The sequence below is a fragment of the Artibeus jamaicensis genome, unplaced genomic scaffold (assembly GCF_021234435.1).
Source record: "Artibeus jamaicensis isolate MK-2021 breed Jamaican fruit bat unplaced genomic scaffold, CSHL_Jam_final scaffold_537, whole genome shotgun sequence".
In the NCBI taxonomy this organism is placed as follows: Eukaryota; Metazoa; Chordata; class Mammalia; order Chiroptera; family Phyllostomidae; genus Artibeus; species Artibeus jamaicensis.
Window position 1 is genome coordinate 44189133 of NW_026522047.1, and position 22942 is coordinate 44212074.

The 22942-nt window shown below is 40.2% G+C and overlaps 2 protein-coding genes across 2 annotated transcripts; both read right to left on the minus strand.

Moving 5' to 3' along the window:
* Positions 1-7072: 7072 nt before the first annotated feature.
* On the minus strand, positions 7073-8052 carry LOC119054944 (olfactory receptor 18-like). Its single transcript, XM_053658649.1, has one exon. It carries the CDS (start codon positions 7901-7903, stop codon positions 7073-7075), a length of 831 nt encoding a protein of 276 aa, XP_053514624.1. The 5' UTR covers positions 7904-8052.
* A 5415-nt stretch (positions 8053-13467) lies between these two features.
* On the minus strand, positions 13468-19138 carry LOC128626382 (olfactory receptor 18-like). The gene is made up of 2 exons (XM_053658641.1): positions 19018-19138; positions 13468-14393 (listed from the first exon to the last, which is right to left on the minus strand). The coding sequence occupies exons 1-2, from the start codon at positions 19136-19138 to the stop codon at positions 13468-13470; spliced, it is 1047 nt and encodes a 348-aa protein (XP_053514616.1).
* Positions 19139-22942: the final 3804 nt, after the last annotated feature.

A 22942-nucleotide genomic window follows, 5' to 3' on the forward strand; every position in this document is an offset into this window, starting at 1 on the left:
AACTCAAGACTTCGAAAATTTTAGTCTAAGGTGAAAAGTTATAAGACTAGTGTATAATGTATGTGTTAAAGCTTTTGTTTCAGAACCTACAGATAAGACCCATCCTGAGTCCTGGGAGAAACAGCTGACCTCCTGTGGCACTGCTAAAGATTAACACCTGGGGACAACTGGAGGAATCTGGTCCATTGTGTTCCTGGGAGAGACAGACAACACCCAACCCTGGGAACAGCTAACTTCCCAGGACAAGAAAGCTGCAGCTCTTTTATCAAATTTTCCCTGAATGTCAAAACCCCTCATTGCACTTTGTTCTCTGTTATAAAAGTCTGGCTTGGAAAGAAAAAGCAAGATGGTTTGCTTTAGGGTGCAAACCTGCTGTCTTCTCAGACTGCTGGCCATCTGAATAAAGTGCCCATAAAGATTCAATCCCCATCACTGCTTTCTGGGTTTGGTAGTGACAGGCAGCCCAAACACCAGTGTCTTTTCAGGTGTCAGAATCTAAAAACAAAATAAACAAATAAGACAGAAGCAGACTCATAGATACAGAAAATAAACAGATTGTTGCCAAGTAAAAGAGTGATTAGGGGACTGGATGAAAAAGGTGAAGTAATTAACAAATATAAACGGTAGGTACAAAATAGACAGGGGGAGGTTAAGAATAGTATAGGAATAGTAGAAGCTAAAGAATGATATGTACAACCCAAGGGCATGAGCTAAGGGGCTGGGGGATGTGGGTGAGAGGGAGGTGCAGGGCAGAGGAGAATAAATGGGGGAAAATGGGACAACTCTAAGAGTATACTCAATAAAATATATTTTAAAAAATGAACAAATACAAATTCATAGTCACTACTAAATAGTCATGAAGATATAACACACAACATAGGAAATATATAAATATATGAATATATAAAATATAGTCAATAATATTCTAGGAACTCTTTATGATTAATTATGAGGAGATCACTTCATACATTATGTTAACGTCTAACCACTATGTTGTACACCTGAAATTAACATAAAATAATGTTGAATGTCAACTGTGATTAAGAAATGTTTTTGAAAAAATCTGGACCTGTGAAAAGTCCTTCCCCATTCCCACACTGCCCCTACTCCAGACAACTGGTAATCTACTTTCTGTCTCTATGGATTTCCCTCTGCTGGGAACCACACTGCCCGGTTTCAGAACCTGTAACCCACTGTGGCTAAGGCTAAGTGAGAGACCTGGAGATCCTAAGCCACTAAAGAGACAAAGTTTATCTCCCTACCAGTGGTGCCAGCACTGCCCTCTTTATGTCACCATGCCTGACCCTGAGTGGATAACTGGTTAGCCAATAACCAGTAAGATTCCTCAAAAAGTATGACCTAAGACAGGCAAGATTATGAAAGGACTCTCAGGGAAGAACTTGGGGGGGGGGGGACTATAGAAAACGGGAGTGATGGACTCTAACCCCCCAGCTTTAATATAGCCTGAGTCTTCATTCTGTCTGCAAGAAGTCTCCTAATGTCTTGGATGCCTTACTTCCCCTTCCTGACTTAAGCCTGAAACAATGCCAGAGGTGGGTGTGGCCCTGTGCTGGAAAGGGCAGGTTCCCTGAGGCAATCAGGCCTAAGAAACAATGCATAAAATGCTTGGAAACCTGCTTTTCTATTACCCTCAATTTAAATGATAAGAGTCTAAGCAGGAAATGAGTGTGTTTCCCCAAAGTTTAATGGCCCTTTAGCTATCTGACACTAACTCAAGCCTTCATATTTCTTTGAATGTTATCTATTGTTTGATTATTACTGCCTGACAATGACTCATGAGCTTTAAATATAAGCTCTGTATTCCTATGCAAATAAACCAAATAAAGCCCATTAGGGTACAGGCTCCTGGCCCCTCTCCTTTGAGAGATCAGACAGCTTTCCTCTCCTAGCAGATTGCATCTTGCTAGACTGATTCTCATTCTTGGTAGGCAGGGCAGGGCAGGCGGCCTCTGCAGGTGGAGACCGCCCCCCTTGAGGAGAGTCTCTTTTGAAAATTTCATATAAGTGGAATCATACCATTTTAGAAATCCTCCTGCCTTCTCTTTCAGTGGAGTTGAGTTCAATCTCTCCCTTACTGCAATCATCTTTGCCCACACTGTATAGTCTTAAGTAAACTCTTCCCTACCTGTTTGATGTCTAATGTAATTTCTCTTTGCTATATTCAACAACTATTACAGAACCTCCTTTATAATGAATTTCTACCAAAGAATCTTAATGGTAGTGACAGTGTCCAGTGTCTTCCCTGTTTATGCCAACAATACCACATTTCACAAAAAACTTTGGATTGGAAGAGGACCAAAATTCATTTACTTCAGGACTCAAATCACTTTAATTTAGAACAGAGTAGTTGAGGCAACATAGTACAAATATTTTCTTTTTTAATACTCAAAACATGTGAGTTCACTCCGAAGGTAATAACAGTATAAGAGGGATGCAGACTAAACTGGATGAAGAAACTATCAGGAGAATTTAGATGGGTGTTCAGGCATCTTAAGTGCAGTATTTAAATGGAGACTTGAGTAACAAAGAGGAAGAACATTCTAGACATAGATAATCAAGTTTGATGGTCTTCAGGTTAGAAAGAACATGGTTTGATTGAAGAACAAGAAAGACGATGTGGGTAAACAAACTTAGCAAGCAACAGAATCGCTTTTAATGGGTTCCAGCTGCAGAGGTTCTGATTCTCCAGGTCTTGAGCAGGGCCTGAAATTTAGCACATATAAGATCCCAGGGTAATTCCATTAAATGGACCAGTGACCAGTGATGGAGTTCCAAAGGTATAGAAAAAACTAAACCATGAAGGGTTTATACACCTTAGCAAGGAGTTCTGATTACACCTAGAACAAAAAAACAAAAACTGGCTTCCATATAAAAGGAGAGAAAGTGAACAGTCATAAGCCTTTTTGGACACTCTTGCAAGAGTAGGAAATACAAATCACCAGCAAATCTGAGCAGCTATACTCTCATAAATTTTGAGAGAGGAATCAAGAAGTGAACTAAGTAGTATGTCAGCCAGCTTGCAATTAAAGGTCCTTCTGTTACCGAACTAGAGGTCCAATGAGGGGGGGCAATATTTGGCCCACCTAGGGATGCCAAAAACTGCTACAGAACAACAGGAGCCCCTCCCAAGGACAGAATACTAATATCTACTGGGCTCTTCTGTCCACCGCCAATTGGAAGGACATCTCTCAATACCAGAGATTTGTGAAAAGGACCGCCAATTGGAAAGACATCTCTCAATACCAGAGATTTGTGAAAAGGAAACAAAATGTTATTTAATGCTAATTAGGCCTAATGCCGCCACTAAAATATCAAAGTCCTTTAGGGTATACACCTGCACATACACACACAGCTCTCCCTTCTCCCACTGTCCCAACTCCGGGTACCATAAATCAGGAAAAGAGCACACGTCTGTTTTTCAGGCCGCTGGTATGGTCAGCTGTGTCAGGCAGGATCTTTAGTTAATCCAAAGTACTGTGGTACCCTCTTTGGTCCACTGGCAAGAGTTCTTTGTACCCAGTTCCAGTCAAAGTCTCTCCTGCTTTCCAGGCCACGCGGCCAAAGGGGGCACCCCAAAGCCCGTGGGCCTTTTCTCCCAAAGCTGCAGGGGTCTGCACTCCACCAAAAGCATGTGCCTTTCTTCTTCACCTGGCTGCAGGGATCTCCATTCTGGCAAAGCTGCATGGTTTTCCCTTTCACCTGGGAAAGAGGGGGTCTGCACTCTGCCAAAACCACATGGCTCTCTCTTCACCTGTCCAAGAGGGGATGCTTACTTTACTGAAACTGCATGGCTCTCCCCTACATGACTGCAGAGGTGTGCCCTCTGGCCAAAAACGCATGGTTCTCCTCTCAGTGGCTGCCGTGTCTGGGTTCAAATCTCCGCACCCATCCTCCTTTGCAGCCCCATTTCCGACTCCTCCTAAAAGCAGTTACACCTGCCAGGACTCTCATACCTTCCCAGCTTTACTGGGCTGCCATCATTAGTCTGGGCAGATATGGCCCCATGGCATGGAGCCAATCAATTCCAAGCTCTCAGGCAGGCACTGTAACTCAGGGCAGCAGCCCCTAGTTAAATCCTGGGTAGAAGCTACTCCCTTCTCCCTGGCTCAAAACTTGGCCACAGCTACTTAACATATCTATGAAACCAGTTAAAGGTTATAGATATGTTAAATAATCATTCCAGAGGTTAGCTGCAAAACTGTCGCTATGCAAAACAACTCTCAATGGCCCTGCTCCATTTGTTCCTTCCCCAAACTGACATGGGGTGGCGGAGGGGGGGGGTGAGGACATCTTATATGTCTCTCCAATATTCTTATACACTTTGAATACTAGACATTATTCCAAATATTTTTTGCCCCCCCCCCTTGGCTGCACTCTGTATCACTCACTTCCAGTCTTTGAGGTCACCCATCTGTGCATCTCCATGTTCTAAAAACAGGACTTGGAATGTTCCTCAGGTTTTCAGACACCTCCTCTACCCAGGGAGGACAGCAATGTCCTGAGTGTTAGACAATCTCATGTTCTCAATGTCTTCTGAACCTCAACAACTGAAATCAGGGCAAGCAGACCAAATGTGGAACAAAAATGAGGGACAAATTGGACCATGTGGCCTCTACAAATTTCAAGAATATGACACAAGCCAAATAAATTATCATCCTTAACTCGTATTTTATTTACACTCTAAGGTTTAATATTTTAAAATGAACATTTTTTGAAGTATAATGCTCATGAACATTTTATTATCTCAGACTCTATTCTCCCTTTGTATGAGGCATTTCTAGTCAAGATTTCTAGATTCGTTAAAATTTTCTATGGGACCCACCTACTGTTCCAAAACTTCAATACTTCATTGCCACTCCTAAAATTTTCCATCACTGCACCAAGCACTGGGCTTCTTATTTATAAAGCACTGCTTACTATTTAAGAAAACTACCTTGGAACTGCCTTAAAAATATCCCAAAATAATTTTGTTAGTAACAAGATATCCCAAACTGGCTTCCTCACAAAGAGACTCAGAGACAGTAATAAACATGCAGGAAGGCTACCAGCTAGCACTCCTGAACTCAACACCTGTGGAAGAGCAGATGAGTGGGAATGAATTTGTCCTCACTTACACAGAGATATGAGCTTTTCCCAGGTCCTGGGAGGTAAGCCTTAAGTCCTTGACATTTAGCTAGTGAGAAAAGTGATTGGTTATTGTGGGGGAACCCATGGATGATACTTGATAGTTCATGCTAATGAGATGACTGAAGATGGCAATGGGTTGTGCCAAAGAAACCAAGCATGTATCAAAGTGCTCATACTTTAGGGGAACTGAAGGCAGCCCAGTGTCTGGGGAGGAAGGCTGGAGAGTGAGTTCAACCAAATGGGAAATGACTCAACTTATCCCACCGATGATATGAAGCCTTAATAAAATCTCTGGACACTAAACCTCATGTATATTAACTGGTTAGAAAGACTCTGACTGTTGTCTCACATTGTGGCCAGGATGAGGTAATTAATTTGAATCCCAAGGGCAGAGGACAACAGTAAGGTTTTCCTATCAGACCTATCACATATCTCCCCATGTGTATCTTCCTTTAACTAGTCCTGTTTTGTATTCTTTTGCTATAAGAAAAGTGTAATCATAAGTTTAGCACTATCTTATGTTCTGTGGCTCATTCTGGTGAATTATTGAACCTGAGGGAACTCCCTAAGGTCCCTTAGGTTCCCCTTGAGTCATTCTAGCAAATCATTGAAAGTAAGAGAGTCCCTTTATTGTGGCAAACTCATCTGAAGTGAGGGTGCCTAGGGACTCCTGAACCTGTGGCTGGTATCTTAAGTGAAGACAGTCCTGCAGAGACTGTTCCCTCACTGTGTGGTTTGGCAAACACTTTGTAGCAACCAAGGGCAGTGCAAAAATCAAGCCAAGCTGAAGCCCATCAAAGACCTCCTAAAATCACCAGGCAACTCTGGATCTAGGATGAATCTTTAGAGTTGGCTTGAACTGGTGCCAAGAGGCCAAATCTCATAGGATGTGGCAGCTGCAGAAGGAACCATGACTTTGGTTGTGGTGGCTCTCTGTAGATAGGGCAGGTCCCTGTGGGAGCTGATGCTGAGGGCTGAGTGGTAAATTTGGCATTTGGAGCAACATGTCACTCATCCCTAGTATGACGTCATTTCTTTTATGTAGTAAAATTATCAAATGGAAAATCTGCCATCTTAACTATTTTAAGTGTCCCATTCAGTATGATTAAGTAAACTCACATTGCTGTACCACCATCATCGCCATCCACCTCCACAAGCCTTTTCTTCTTGCAAACATGAAACTCGTTATTTCTCAATTAAATGCTAACACTCTATTCCCTCTTCCCCTATTCCCTGACAACCGATATTCTACTTCATGTCTTATGGATTTCACTACTTTAGGTGCCTCACATAAGTGAAATTTTACAATATTTGTCCTTTCATGTCTGGCTGTGAAATTGATGAGGAGACATTAGGTGGAATGGGAAAAAGAATTATCAGTATATTGAAAACCATACATCCCAGCTTACTACAAATGTCCTAGTTGATAAGTATTTATTCAAATTCAGTATTAATGCCATTCCATCTCAATTTCAAAATAGCTTGGATTGGAAAACGAATTAAATACTCTATCTTCTCAAGCATCAGACCATGATCATGAAAGAGCAAAAATATAGAAAAATGAAGAAGAATCATGGGGAAACTATAGAAAGAATAAATACCAAGCAGGAGAGAACTTTGATTTTTTATAATGATACCATCATGACAATCAGGACCAAGAGTCCTGGGTAATGCACAGGAAAGTGAGAGGGGTATACTAATGGGCTGGGCATAATACTGGAGGGACTCTCACTGAAGTACAGAGTCCAAACAACCTCTGAATTCATTGCGGCTGTGCTAAGAGAAAAAATTGTGTAGACAGAAAACAGATCCATATGGGTACAAACACACCGTGAGACTGCGGATTCAGAATTTCTTGTTACACATGTTTGACTTTGCTACTATTTCTGGTCTATGAGCAAAAAAAAAATCCATAGGTATAAAACTAGGTTATCCTTCTGATCACCCTCCATAGAGCACTCCTGATGTCCCTGTTTCTCAGGCAGTAGATGAAGGGGTTCAGCATGGGGGTGACAACAGTGTACATCACTGAGGCCACTGCACCATTCCTCAGGGAGGATGACACGGTGGAACTGAGGTACACACCAATGCCTGTTCCATAAAATAAGCAAACAACTGACAGGTGAGAGCCACAGGTAGAGAAGGCCTTATACTTCCCCCCTGATGATGGGACTCTCAGAATGGAGGAAACGATTCGAGTGTAAGAAAACAGGATCCCAGAGAGTGGAACACCACCCATGAGAGCACCAAAAAAATAGATAAATATGTTATTAGTGGAGGTGTCAGAACAGGCGAGGCTGAGGAGTTGAGAAGGGTCACAAAAGAAATGAGGAATTTCCACATAGGCACAGAAGGTAAGTTGTGACACCATCAAGTAGTGCAGCTGGGAGACCAAAAGGCTGATGGAAAATGACAGCAGGACACACAAGCCACAGAGGCGGGGGTTCATGATCACCAGGTAGTGTAGAGGCTGACAAATGGCCACCAACCAGTCATAGGCCATCACAGCCAGAAGTAGACTCTCCAAACTTCCAAATAAAGAAAGAAATGTGACCTGAGTTAGGCAGCCTGCATAGGTGATGGATTTGCTGTATGTCTGGAGGTTCGCCAGCATCCTGGGGACTGTAGTGCTGCTGAAACTGATGTCAGCCAGGGACAAATTGGAAAGGAAGAAGTACATAGGTGTGTGGAGGTGGGAGTCAGAACTGACAGCCAGGATGATGAGCAGGTTCCCCAGCATGGTCACCAAGTACATGGCCAGGAACAGCCCAAACAGAAGAGGCTGCAGCTCTGGATCATCTGACAGTCCCAGGAGGAAGAACTGGAAGTCACTTGTTTATTCTGTGTTACTATTCAGAGAGGACACAGTTTGAAAAAGAAGAGAGTGTTGAATAATTAAAACAAGTGTACATCATTACCAAGTGGGATTCATCCCAGGGATGCAAGGATGGTTCAATATTCTCAAATCAGTAAATGTAATACATCACATAAACAAAAGCAAAGACAAAAATCACATGATCATATCAATAGATGCCGAAAAAGCATTTGATAAGGTACTGCACCCAGTAGTGATAAAAACACCCAGCAAAGTGGGAATAGAGGGAGCGTTCCTCAACATAATAAAGGCCATATATGAGAGACCTACAACCACCATCATACTCAATGAGCAAAAACTCAAAGCTTTTCCACTATGATCAGGAGCAAGACAAGGTTGTTCACTTTCATGACTTCTATTTAATATGGTATTGGAAGATTTAGCCATAGAGATCAGACAAGAAAAGAAAATAAAAGGCATCCAAATCAGAAAGGAGGAAACAAAACTGTCACTGTTTGCAGCTGAAATGATAGTGAATGATGGTGTACATGAAAAATTCTATAGACTCCACTAAAAACTGCTTGACCTAATAAATGAATTGGCAAAACAGCAGAATACAAAGTCAATATCCAGAAATCAAAGATGTTCTTGTATACCAACCATGAAACAAGCAGAAGCAGTAATCAAGATAAAAATACCATCCCATATAGCAAAAAGAAAAATAAAATACTTAGAAATAAACCTAACCAATGAGGTGAAAGACCTGTATGCACAAAACTATACAACACTGAAGAAAGAAATGAAGGAAGACACAAACAAATGGAAACATATACCATGTTCATGGATTGGAAGAATTAATATCATCAAAATTTTCATACTACCCAAAGCAATCTAGAGATTCAATGCAATACCTATTAAAGTACAGATGGCATATTTCAGAGACATAGAACAAACACTTCAAAAATTTATATGGAACCATAAATGACCCCAAATAGCAGCCACAATTTTCAGAAAGAAGAGCAAAGTAGGAGGGATCACAATTCCTGATACCACACTGTATTACAAGGCCAGTATAATCAAAACAGCCTGGTACTGGCCTCAAAACATGCACATAAACCAATGGAACAGAACAGAAAGCCCAGAAATAAACCCAAGTCTCAAGAGTCAATTAATATTTGACAAAGGGGGCAGCAACACAAAATGGAGTAAAAATAGTCTCTTCAAAAAATAGTATTGGGAGAACTGGACAGCTACATGCAAAACAGTGAAATTCGATTATCAACTTACACCACACAAAAAATAAATTCAAGGTGGTTAAAAGACTTAAATATAAGCTATGACACCATTAAATTTGTAGAGGAGTACATAGGCAGGGAAATCTCAGATATTTCACGCAGCAACATTTTTATTGATAAGTCCCCTAGAGCAAGGGACATAAAGGAAAGAATAGTCGAATGGGATCCCATCAAAATAAAAAGCTTCTGCCTGGCTAAAGAAAACAGTATTGAATTAAAAAGACAACCAACTGTATGGAAAAACATATTTGCCAATGATACCTCAGACAAAGGTTTAATCTCCAAAATATATAAAGAACTTACAAGACCCCACTCTAAGAAGACATCTAACCCAATTAAAAAATGGGAAAAGGACTTGAACAGACACTTCTCCAAGGAGGACATACAGAATATCCAGAGACACATGAAGAGATGCTCAATATCGTTAGCTATCAGAGAGATGCAAATTAAAACCACAATGAGATACCACTTTACACCAGTCAGGATGGCTATCATAAACAAAGCAACAAACAACAAATGTTGGAGAGGTTGTGGGGAAAAGGGGTCCTTATTTCAATGTTGGTGGGATTGCAGACTGGTACAACCATTACGGAAAACAGTATGGAATTTTCTCAGAAAAATGAAAATCGACCTGCCTTTTGACCCAGCACTTCCACTGCTAGGATTATATCCCAAGCACCCTAAAACATCAATTTCAAAGAACCTGTGCACCACAGTGTTCACAGCAGCACAATTTACAATAGCCAAGAGTTGGAAGCAACCTAGGTGCCCATCAGTAAATGAATGGATCAAAAAATTGTGGTACATATACACAATGGAATTCTATGCAGCAGAGAGAAAGAAGGAGCTACTACCCTTTGCAACAACATGGATGGAACTGGAAAGCATTATGCTGAGTGAAATAGGCCAGGTGTTGAAAGACAAATATCATATGATCTCACCTTTAACAGGAAGCTAAACAACAAAACAAACAAGCAAACAGAATACAAACAGACCTGAAATAGAGGACAAGGGCACAGTGACCAGAGGGAAGAGGGAAGGGAATTTAAGGGGGAAAAGGGAGAGGGATTTGGAGGAACAAATATGAAGGACACAGGGACGAGAACTAAGAGGGGTGGAAATGGAAGGGAGGTGGGAGCACAGGGCGGGGGTGAGGCTGGGATGGGAGAAATAGACAAAAAAACTGTACTTGAAAAATAACTAAATAAAATTATATTTAAAAAATTAAAATTATAAATAAATAAGGGTTTATAGACCTTGGCAAGGAGTTCTGATTACACCTAAAACAAAAAAACAAAAACTGGCTTCCATGCAAAAGGGAAGAAACTGAACATTTAGAAGCCTTTTAGGACACTTTTGCAAGAGCAGGAAATACAAATCACCAGCAAATTGGAACAGCTAAACTCTCACAAATTTTGAGAGAGGGAACAGGAAGAATATTAAGTGGGATGTCACCCAGCTTGCAGTTAAAGGCCCTTCTACTCCTTGAAGTCACCTGTCTCTGCACCTCCATGTTCTAATAGACAAGATTTGGTACATTTCTCAGGTCATCTGATACCTTTTACCAAGAGGACAGCAATATCCTTAGTATTAGACACTGTCATATTCTCAGTGCCTTCTGAACCTAAACAACAGGAATCAGGTGAACCTGACAAAACTTGGAACAAAAAGCATGGCCAGTGGGTGCCTCTGATTGGAACTTAGGGCCTCTGAAAATTTCAAGAAGATGACACAGGCAAAATAAATTATCATCCTTAACTCACATTATATTTATACTCTAAGGCTTAATATTTTTAAATAAATATTTTTGAAGTATAATGCTCATGCAGATGTTATTATCTCAAACTGTATTCTCCCTTTATATCAAGCATTTCTGAAATTGGATTTGTAGATTGATTATGATTTTCTATGGGGACCTATGAGGCAAGCACTGGAATTGCAACTTATAAAGCATTGCTGAATATTTAAGAAAACTACCTTGGAACTGTGTTAAAATCATCCCAAAGTAATCTTATTAGTAAGTAGTTATCCCAAGCTGGCTTCCTCACAAAGAGACTCAGAGACAGTGATGAACATGCAGGAAGGTTACCAGGTAGCACTCCTGGACTCAACACCTGGGGAAGAGCAGATGTGTGGAAAGAATTTGTCATTATTTACACAGAGATATGGCCTTTTCCCCAGGTCCTGGGAGGTAACCCTTAAGCCCTTGAAATTTAGCTAGTGAGAGAACTGATTGGTTTTTGTGGGGCACTCCATGGACCGACCATACCTGATGGTTTATGCTGATGAGATGACTGAAGATGGCAATGGGTTGTGCCAAAGAGACCAAGCATGTATGTGAAGGGTTGGTGCCTTAGGGGAATTGAAGGCGGCCCAGTGTCTGGGGAGGAAGGCTAGAGAGTGAGTTCAACCAAATGGGAAATTATTCAATGTATTCCACCAATGAAATGAAGCCTCAGTAAAATCTCTGGACACTGAAATTCAGGTGTGCTACATCAGAGTACCACAGAGTCTTGCAAGGAAGACTCTGACTGTTGTCTCACATTGTGGCCAGAATGAGGTAATGGATTTAAACCTCATTGGTAGAGAAACACAAGAAGATTTACCTACGTGATATTTCAGATATTTCACCATGTGTATCTTCTTTTGACCAGTCCTATTTTGCATTCTTTTGCTATAGCCAAGTGTAATCATAAGTCTAACACTGTCTTAAGTTCTGTGGCTCATTCTGGTGAATTACTGAACCTGAGGGAATTCCTTTGCTTTGAGTCATTCTAGAAAATCCTTATAAGTAACGGAGTCCCTTAATTGTGGCCTGCTCATCTGAAGTGAGGGTGTCTGGGGACTCCTGAACATGTGTCCAGTATCTGAATTGAAGACACTCCTGCAGAGACTGTTCCCTCACTCTGTGGTTTGGTGAACACTTTATAGCAACCAAGGGCAGTGCAAAAATCAAGCCAAGTTGAAGCCCATCAAAGGCCTCCTAAAATCACCAGGGAGCTCTGGATCTAGGATGAATCTTTGTTTTTTTTTACTTTAAAATTTTTTTAATTTAATTGTTCAAGTACAGTTTTCTGTCTTTTACTCCCATCCCAGTCCACCCCCAGCCCCCACTGGATGAATCTTTCAAGTTGGCTGGAACTGGTGTCAAGAGGCCAAATATCATAGGATGTGGGCAGCTGCAGAAGGAGCCATGACCTTGGTTATGATGGGTCTCTGGAGTTCAGGCAGGTCCCTATGGAAGCTGAGGCTGAGGGCTGAGTGGTAAATTTGGCATTTGGAGCAACATGTCCCTCATCTCTAGTATGACATCATTTCTTTTATGTAGTAAAATAATCAAGTGGAAAATTTGCCATCTTAATTATTTTAAGTGTCCCGTTCAGTACCATTAAATAAATTCACATTCCTGTACCACACCATGACCATCCATCTCCACAAGTCTTTTCATCTTGCAAACATGGCACTTGTTATTTCCCAATTAAATGCTACCTCCCTGTTCCCTCTTCCCCTATCCCCTGACAACGAATATTCTACTCTACGTCTCTATGGATTTCAGTAATTTAGGTAAAATCTAAATTAAGTGAAATTATATACTATTTGTCCTTGTATGTCCAGCTGTGAAATTGATGAGGAGATGTTAGATGGAAGGGGAAATAGAATTATCAGAATACTGGAAACCTAACATCCCAGTTTTTCTACGAATCTCCCAGTTGATAAGTATTTATTCAAATTCAGTATTAATGCCATCACATTTCAATTTCAAAATATGTTGGTGTGGAAAAGAAATTAAATACTCTATCTTCTCAAGCAACTGACCACCATCATGAAGGAGCAAAAATATAGAAAAATTGAGAAGAATCATGGGGAAACTGTACAAAGAATAAACACCACACAGGAGGGAGTTGTGATATTTTGTAATGACACAATCATGACAATCAGGACCAAGAGTGCTGGGTAATGCACAGGAAAGCAAGATGGGTATACTGACAGGCTGCACATTATCCTGGAGGAACTCTCCCTGAAGTACAGAGCCCAAACAACCTCTGAATCCATTACAGCTGTGCTAAGAGGGAAAATTGTGTAGACAGAGAGAAGCTCCATACGGGTGCAAATACACCATGAGACTGTGGATTCAGAATTCTTATTGTACATGTTTGACTTTGTTAGTATTTCCAGTCTATGAGCAAAAAGAAATCCATAGGTATAAAACTAGGTTATCCTTCTGATCACCCTCCATAGGGCACTCTTGATGTCCCTGTTCCTCAGGCAGTAGATGAAGGGGTTCAGCATGGGGGTGACAACAGTGTACATCACTGAGGCCACTGCACCATTCCTCAGGGAGGATGACACGGTGGAACTGAGGTACACACCAAGGCCTGTCCCATAAAATAAGCAAACAACTGACAGGTGAGAGCCACAGGTGGAGAAGGCCTTATACTTCCCCCCTGATGATGGGACTCTCAGAATGGAGGAAACAATTCGAGTGTAAGAAAACAGGACCCCAGAGAGTGGAACACCACCCATGAGAGCACCAAAAAAATAGATAAATATGTTATTAATGGAGGTGTCAGAACAGGCAAGTTTGAGGAGTTGAGAAGCATCACAAAAGAAATGAGGAATTTCCACATAGGCACAGAAGGTAAGTTGTGACACCATTAAGTAGTGCAGCTGGGAGACCAAAAAGCTGGTGAAAAATGACAGGAGGACACACAAGCCACAGAGGCGGGGGTTCATGATCACCAGGTAGTGTAGAGGCTGACAAATGGCCACCAAGCGGTCATAGGCCATCACAGCCAGAAGTAGACTCTCCAAACATGCAAACAGAGAAAAAAATGTGACCTGAGTTAGGCAGCCTGCATAGGTGATTGACTTGCTGTATGTCTGGAGGTTCACCAGCATCTTGGGGACTGTAGTGCTGCTGAAACTGATGTCAGTCAGGGACAAATTGGAAAGGAAGAAGTACATAGGTGTGTGGAGGTGGGAGTCAGAACTGACAGCCAGGATGATGAGCAGGTTCCCCAGCACGGTCACCAAGTACATGGCCAGGAACAGCCCAAACAGAAGAGGCTGCAGCTCTGGATCATCTGACAGTCCCAGGAGGAAGAATTCAGAGTCACCTGTTTGATTCTGTGGTACTATACAGAGAGGACACAGTTTGAAAAAGAAGAGAGTGTTGAATAATTAAAACAAGTGTAGACACATCCAGTTTTTGCATTCAAGGAATTCACAAAAAAAGGAATCACACTTGAGCTTCAGGACCATACACCACCCACCATCACCCCTTAATCTTCGGCAACATTTCTCAGTTGTGAACCCTTTTAGAAGTATTTCTTAATGGATGTCTGGGCTATACCCCTGTTTCCATAAACACCCACTTTAGACCCCTGGCTCAAAGAATATTAGAGAGGAAAGGACTCTTGAGATAAAAAAAACTTCATAAACAGAGAAAGATATCAGCCTTGTACTTTGGAAGTAAAACTATTGAATGGGCCCTGGCTTGTGTGGCTCAGTGGACTGAGCGCCGGACTGTGAAACAGGGGTTGTCAGTTCAATTCCCAGTCAGGGCACATGCCTGGGTTGCAGGCCAGGTTCCCCAGTGTGGGGAGAGCAAGAGGCAACCACACATTGATGTTTTTCTGTCTTTCTCCCTCCCTTCCACTCTGTCTAAAAATAAATAAATAAATTTATATATATATATATATATATATAAAAATATATATATATATATATATATATAAAATGGGACATATTGTTTTCTAAGAATAAATCATCTTAATTGGAAACCACTAAGAAGCAGCTGAATGTACTTTATTTCACTTAGATGCAGTGCCAGAATTTCTCTTAATTTGGAATATAGTATTGAAGAGCTAAAACCACATTAATTGTATTCTATCTTCAAATAAAATGTTCATAAGCAGATAGACTTTTGTATGGCAATTATCTTCAAGGGTTTCATCTTTACTTGGATCTATGACATCCATCTTCCATGCAGATAAGTGTTCACTCAAATATGTGGGTTGTCTTGTCAAAGTCAGTCCTTCAACTGTAACTCAAATATGTATAATTTTGGCCTTAGTGGACTTCGTGTTTTGCAAAATATGTCTTTGTTAAATGCACAGAATTATACAGCATCCCTGATCTCAAAGATGGTGGTAGTTTACAGTGCACCAGTGATTAAATAATAATTCATGTTCATGAACACTCTGTACTCACTTTTCTTCTGTAAAAACTTATTTTCTGTCAGTGATACACAATCTCAGAGTAACATCTGTGCTTCAGTTTGTACTTTCCTGTTTTTGTTCATTGTGGCTAGGTAAAACTTACATTTCTCTGTAACCACAAACATTTGTGAAGTGTTGAGTTCTTATCAAATCCAACCCTCTAACAAACGGTTGGAAAACTGAGGACAAAGCCAGGCCTCAAACCATATGCTGGCTTTCTTATGCCAGCCTAAGTCATTTCAAGTCAATTCTTCTTGAGAGAGGGATTGCATTTCTCCTCAGTTCAGCTCCCTAAATGCTACTCAGGTCATTTCTCCTGACAGGTCAAACCATGATGAATTACTGAAGCATTACATTGTCAACATATTTCTTCCTGTGTGTGACATTCTAGATTCCTATGGATATAGCTGGTCATTTCTAATTTGTAAATACTACCTACATTTATATAAACTATATCATAACTATTTCGCATCAAAAGTGATATAGCTTGGGAAAATCAAAAGAGAAAAAACAAAGACTAATATTACCACATTTCGGGAGTTTGTTCATATGTAAAATAGGTATACTAATTGAACTGACATTATAGTGTTGTTGTAAGAAATAAAGTTAAATTTTTTCCATTTTCTAAACTTCATTATTGTTCAAGTACAGTTGTCTGACTTTTCTTCCCCCCACTCCCCCCAACCCCAACCATCCTTACCTTCCTCCCCTGACTCTACCCACCCTTGGTTAATAAAATTATATAAACATAAAATAGTTAAACGGTGGTTATCAATGCTGGTTGATATTATAATTACCTATCCATCTTTTAAAATTTAGAGAGAAGTGATATGAGCCAGTCAGAGAAACACAAGTACCATATGATTTCATTTATATGTAGAATCAAATGAACAAACCGAACTAACAAGCAAAATAGAGACGGACTCATAGATAGAGAACAGGCTGGCAGCTCTGGGAGTGGAGGACTTAGGGGAGGGGGAATTGAGCAAAAAAGAAAGAGAGAGAAAGAACTTATGGACACAGACAACAGTGTGGTCATTGTGGTGGGGATGAGTCAGTGTAGGTAGAAGGAGGTTTAGGGGAGATAAATGGCAACAGAAAGAATATGATAAAAAATAATAATTAAAAAATTTAGTGATGGGCTGGCCATAAACTAGAACCAGTTAAATCAGAAATTCCACACATAAGTCCTTTTTGCATACTATCATAAAGCTAGAGCAGATGACTATTGTCAGATAATAAATGTATTAATGTTATCAGTTCTTTTCAAAACCATTTTAATCACTACCCATATTAAAATATAAATATTTAATAATGCATGCTGTAGAAATTATATTGATTTTTATTGTCGTTCAATTACAGTTGTCCCCATAGACCCTGCCTACCCACCCCTGCCTCCCACATTCAATCCTCCCACCTGCCCTTGCCTTTGTCCATGGGCTCTTTATACACTTATTATTGATAAAACTTGAGGTTTTTTCCTATCCCTGCATGATCTTCTCCTGTGCTTCAGTTGTCCAAAAGCAGAAACTGTCATGAATCTAGTGGATGCATTTTCCTTTCAATATTTTCATATTGATAATGATTTATGTATTTTTATCAGTTTTCCTAAAAACTAGCCTAAATACTTACATGCTACAATATGGTTCCCTGAGTTCTCATTTACCATAGCTTTGCATTTTAAGTCTCTCTGTGAAATACATACATTTATTTCAGCACTTTATTTCTTAAAGATCATATTTATTTATTTTTAGAGAGAGAGGAAGGGAGGGAGAAATACATCAATGTGTGGTTGCCTCTCATGAACCCCCAACTGGAGACTTGGCCCACAACTTAGGCATGTGTCCTTACTGGGAATCAAACCAGTGATCCTTCAGTGCACAGGCCGGCAGTCAATCCACTGAGCCATACCAGCCAGGGCATATTTCAGGACTTTAAATGATGCACAGCATTGCCTGTGCGGTAAACTTTATTTTATTCTTTTTTTATGTTGTTTTTATTATGTTACTGTTGTTTAATTACAGTGGTCTGCGTTTACCATCCACCACTCCTCCCCCACCCCAACCAAATCCTCCTCCCTTTCTTGCTTCCACCCTTTTGGTTTTGTCCATCTGTCCTTTATACTTGTCCCTGAAAACCCTTCCCCCATTCTTCAATTTTTTGTTGCGACAGTAGTTAAGAAAATTCTTATGCCCCTTTCCACATCATACAAGTGAGAATCTTAAAGACATAAGCATAAAAGAATTGAGTTGTACAAAAATTAATATATGTTCCATTTTACTATTAATTACCTATACTTATTTTCTCAATTAAAAAATGAGACAAAAAATGATTGCCAAAGAATAAAATTAGCAAGTTCCCTGACGTCTGACTAGCAGTAGTCTTTTCATGGTAGAACCACATGAAAGTTCCCATCTCATACGGGGAACAGTATCGCCATATCTCAGCTTTACAAAATGTGCTCACACATGCATTGCTATTCATACAAACCCCCAGGATCCACACATTTATTCAGTAAAAGTCCCTGCAAACCTCTGGGTACATTTTGTTAATTCATGGGTGAGCTCACCCAATCGCAAGAGAGGAATTGGTGGTTGAACCCCTGTTTGCTGATCTGAGGATAAAGCAGGTTTGGAAATAAACAATCAGTGTGAATGGGACAGAGCCCTGGGGTCAGAATCAGGAACGGAGTCCCCCAGCTGTCACTCACTCAATGTGAAGTGTGTGTGATCTCTCCACACCTCTGGGAAGGTATCTCTTTATATAGAAATGAAAGAATAACACTCACCTCTGGGAAACATGTGACATCTAACAGAGGTTTGCCCTCAAGAAATGTTCAGTCATGCTTTTGAAATCAGGTTGAAATAGCAGGTTTGTTGATGAAAACAATTGTGAGAAAGGTGTAATGACATATTATTCCATCAGATAGTGGTGAAGGGAGGAAGCCTATCAAGTCCCAGGTAATTCCTTTGTGGAGTAAGTAGAAATCCTAACATATGTCTCAGTCCACATAGTAACATTGACTTTTCTTTCTTTTCCTGTGTTTTAATTTTTTTCTATTTATGAAAATCTCCACAGTTTTTCTTTATATTTAAGTGTTGTAAATGCTATTAAATGAACATTGATAGATTTCTTAGAAAATCAGTGCCATTGATACATGCAGGCACAGTCGTATCTCCCATCTGATCCTCTGAGACATTGCTGGAAGAATGAAAGCACAGGAAGGACAGCACCTGCTGTGTGGAAGCAATATTGCCTACTCTCTATTTCTGAGATCCAAGGCAGAGTCTGTTCAATATTTAACAGAGATTGTTGTTCTCTGCTGAGCAGAGTGTAGGTCCTGGGGGGTCAGGAATGAATTGGACCATTATTTCCCTCCACATATTCAGAATCTGCCTGTACAGGGATCGAAATATCTGAAACTTTCCATGTTGGTGCCCTCCCATCTGTTTGCACCAACTCTCCTATTTGTCCTAACGATGAAAGAGAAAATGCCCCTGACAGTCCCTGCTCCATCCATCATCTCCACAGTACTCACTGGGCTGTTCTGTCTCTGCTGCAGGAGGACCAGGCAGTGATAATCCACTGCTGCTGCCCTGCATGGGCACTGAAGGTTCAGGCTCCATCCCCAGGGCTGGCAGTATGGCGAAGTTTGTCATGGGCCTCCTGATGCAGTGACGTGAGATGGGAAGACTCCAATGTGAAGCCCACTGGACTGAGATGGAGAACTTCAAGGGCTAGAGGCAAAGCTGATGATTCATTTTTGCATGGACTTGGGAGCTCAATGCTCAGAGCTCATAATTAGCCAAATCAGTCTGTGTTATCCCAGTCTCTGAGGACTTGCTATTATTAACAGAAGGGGAAAATGGAAGGTACTTTCAAGGATTTGGGCCTTCCTTTTCCCAGGAGAAAGCTCACCTATACTCCTCACTTCCAACTTCCAAGTTGCAGGAATTTTATAAATTCAGACAAGTTTCTTTCTTCAATTAAAAAAAGCAGTGTCTGACTTGTATGTCTGCTCATTCATTGAATTGATCATTCTATGGGAAGATAATTATGTTGTCTCTACCAAGAATATGATATAAGTTCTATTTTCTCATTTAAGATTTATGTTTCTAAGGAGAAACTTTCTCTTTTTCTTCTGCAGCCTGCTTTGGGATTTTGAATATTGTGCATTAAGAGATGTTTGTTGTTACTATTTTGAAAGGCAGCCAAAATCCTAATTTTTCCATAAAATTTACATGTGTTATTAAATTAGAAAACCACCTACCATATTTTTTGGACTATGAGATGCACTCCCTCCCCCCAATTTGGGAGGAATAATGGTTGTTAATGCCGCTGTGGAGTTCTGTTTACATTTACATTGGTGAAATATGTTATTTATGTTATTAAATATTTTACCACATTTCTTGCTTCAATTTTTTTTCCTTATTTGCCTCCTCTAAAACCAAGGTGCATCTTATGGTCCAAAAATATAGCCCTTTAAATATGCGGAATGGCTATTTTCATAAATCCATCTGGGGGTCTCACAGATATCTGTGATGTAGATGTAGGGCTGCTGTCATATCAAGTCCTTTTCTTCTTTTTTTACATTGAATTTGTTGGGGTGACATTGGTTAATAAAATTATATAACTGCCAAGTGCACAATTGTATAGTACATCATTTGTATATTGTGTGTTCACCACCCCGAGTCAAGTTTCCTTCCATCCTCATTTAATCCCCTGTTCACCTCTTCTACCTCCCCCACAGCCTTTCCCTCTGGCAACCACCATACTGTTGTTTGTGTCTACATTGAATTTTCATTTTCCTTTTTTTTCCTTAATCCCATCACCATTTAACTCTACCCTCTTTCCCCTATGACAGCTGTCCATTCATTCTTGTTATCTATGAGTCTGTTTCTAGTTTGTTTGTTAGTTTATTTTGTTCATTTGGTTCCACATATAAGTGAAACCATATGGTACTCATTTTTCTCTGACTGACCTATTTCACTTAGCATACTACTCTCTGTGTCTAAAAATAATAATAATGAAAACTAAAATATAAAAAGAAGAAAAACTAATTCCCCAGGTCCATCCATGCTGTCACAAAAAGTAAGATTTCTTTTTAATTACAGCCAAGCAGTGTTTCACTGTGTAAATGTACCACAACTTTTTTATCCACTCATCTACTGATGGGCACTCAGGCTGCTTCCAAGTCTTGGCTATTGCCAATAACACTGCAATGAAAACTGAGGCACATATATTCTTTCAAAACAGTGTTTCAGGATTCTTTGGATATATTTCCAGAAGTAGAATCTTTGGGTCATAAAGCAGTTCTATTTCTAATTTTTTCAAGAAACTCCATACTGTTTTCCACAGTGGCTGCATCAATCTGCTTTCCCACCAACAGTGCATGAGGGATTCCTTTTTTCCACATCCTCACAAACACTTGCTGCTTGTTGATTTATTTTTTTAACTTTTCTTTACTGTTGCTTAAGTAGTTGTCTCCATTTCACCCCCTGATCACACCACTCTACCCCAGCCATCCCCACATCCCACCCTTGATCCTACCCGTCATGGGTTTTGTCCATGTGTCCTTTATAGATGTTCCTGAAAACTCTTCCCCCTTTCCTTCCCATTATCCCCTCCTACTTCCCCTCTGGTTACTGTCAGTTTGTTCTTAATTTCAATGTCCCTGGTTTATTTATTGATGATAGCCATTCTGACAGGAGTCAGGTGATAAGTCATTGTGGTTTTAATTGGCATTTCTCTGGTGATTAGCGATGTTGAACATCTTTTCATGTCTATTGGCCATCTGTATGTCCTCTTTGGAGAAGTGTCTATTCACATCCTTTGCCCATTTTTAATTGAATTGCTTGTTTTGTTTTGGTTTGGTTTTTTGGTTTGAGTTGTACAAGTTTATAAATATGGAGTATTAATCCTTTGTAATTGGCAAATATGTTCTCCATTTAATGGGTTGTCTTTTCAATTTGGGGATGGTTTAACTTGCTGTGCAAAAAATTTTTATTTTATTTTTTTAATTTATTTTTTTGTGAGAGAGGAAGGGAGGGACACAGAGAGGGGGAGAAACATCAGTGTGTGGTTGCCTCTCATGTGACCCCCACTGCAGAACTGGCCTGCAACCCAGGCATATGCCTGACTGGAAATGGAACCAGCAACCCTTTGGTTCTCAGCCCACGCTCAATCCACTGAGCTACATGAGACAGAGCAAAAGATTTTTATTTTGATGTAGTCCCATTTCTTTGTATTTTTGTTTCCCTTGCCCAAACAGATATATCATAAAAATATTGCTATGAGAAATGTCTAAGATTTTACGACTGCTTATGCTCCTAGAATTTTTATGGTTTCAGGCCTAAAATTTAAGATTTTAATTCATTTTGAGTTTATTCTTCTTATGTATGGTGGAAGAAGGTAGTTGCATTTAACTTTTTTTGCATGTATCTATCCAATTTTTCTAACACCATGCATTGAATACATTACCTTTATGAACTGTATTTTCTTGCCTCCTTCGGCAAACATTAATTGACCATAAAGGAATGGGATTATTTCTACACTCTTTGTTCTGATTCATTGATCCATATGTCAGTACCATGTTGTTTTGATTACTTTGACCTTGTTGTATAGTTTGATATCAAATAGCATTATTCCTCCAAATTTCCTCTTCTTCTTTGAAATTGCTGGGGCTATTCTGGGTCTTTTGTGCTTCCATTAAATGTTAGGAAATACACCATTGTGTTTTTATAGGAATTGCATTGAATCTATAGATTGCTCTGGGTAGTATTGTCACTTGAATAATGCTTCTTATTCATGAATACAATGTATGCTTCCAATTATTTGTGTCTTCTTCAATTTATTCCTTCAGATTTCTTTCAGGGGGGAGCATTTTCTTTTTATTTTTTAATTATTTGTGCTGTTCCTGTTGATACAATTTTTTCTCCATTTCCCCACATCTACCCAGTCACACTGTTGCAGCCTATCAAGGTCTGGATGGTCCACTCTAGATTCTGGGAGACAGAAGAAAATATGTAGAGCTGTGGGGATGCTAGGCATGCCTTTATTCACAGGTGGACAAGCCACGCACACTGCAAGCTGCATATCTCTCTGCATGTCTCTGCAAGTCTCTGCATGTCACCTGTCCCCTTCTGTGGCATGCAGTGTGCCCCTTGCTCCCCAGCATGGCACACAGCAGGGAACCCCTAGTCCCCTTTAAATACTAGAACAAACAAAGCCAGCTTCAAGCCAGAAAATTATATAATATAGCAAAATTCTGCCCATGTGAGCCCACTTATTGTTATGGGAACAGTTTATTGGACTCCATTTCAAGCCTATGGAACACGACTTATCAGGCCCATTCAAGGTTATGGAAACACTGCTTCCATTAGTTACCCAGGCACCTGGGTGAGAAAGTCAGACTGCCTCAATTTACCCTGCACTCACCCTCTGCCCATCCCAACCCAATCCAT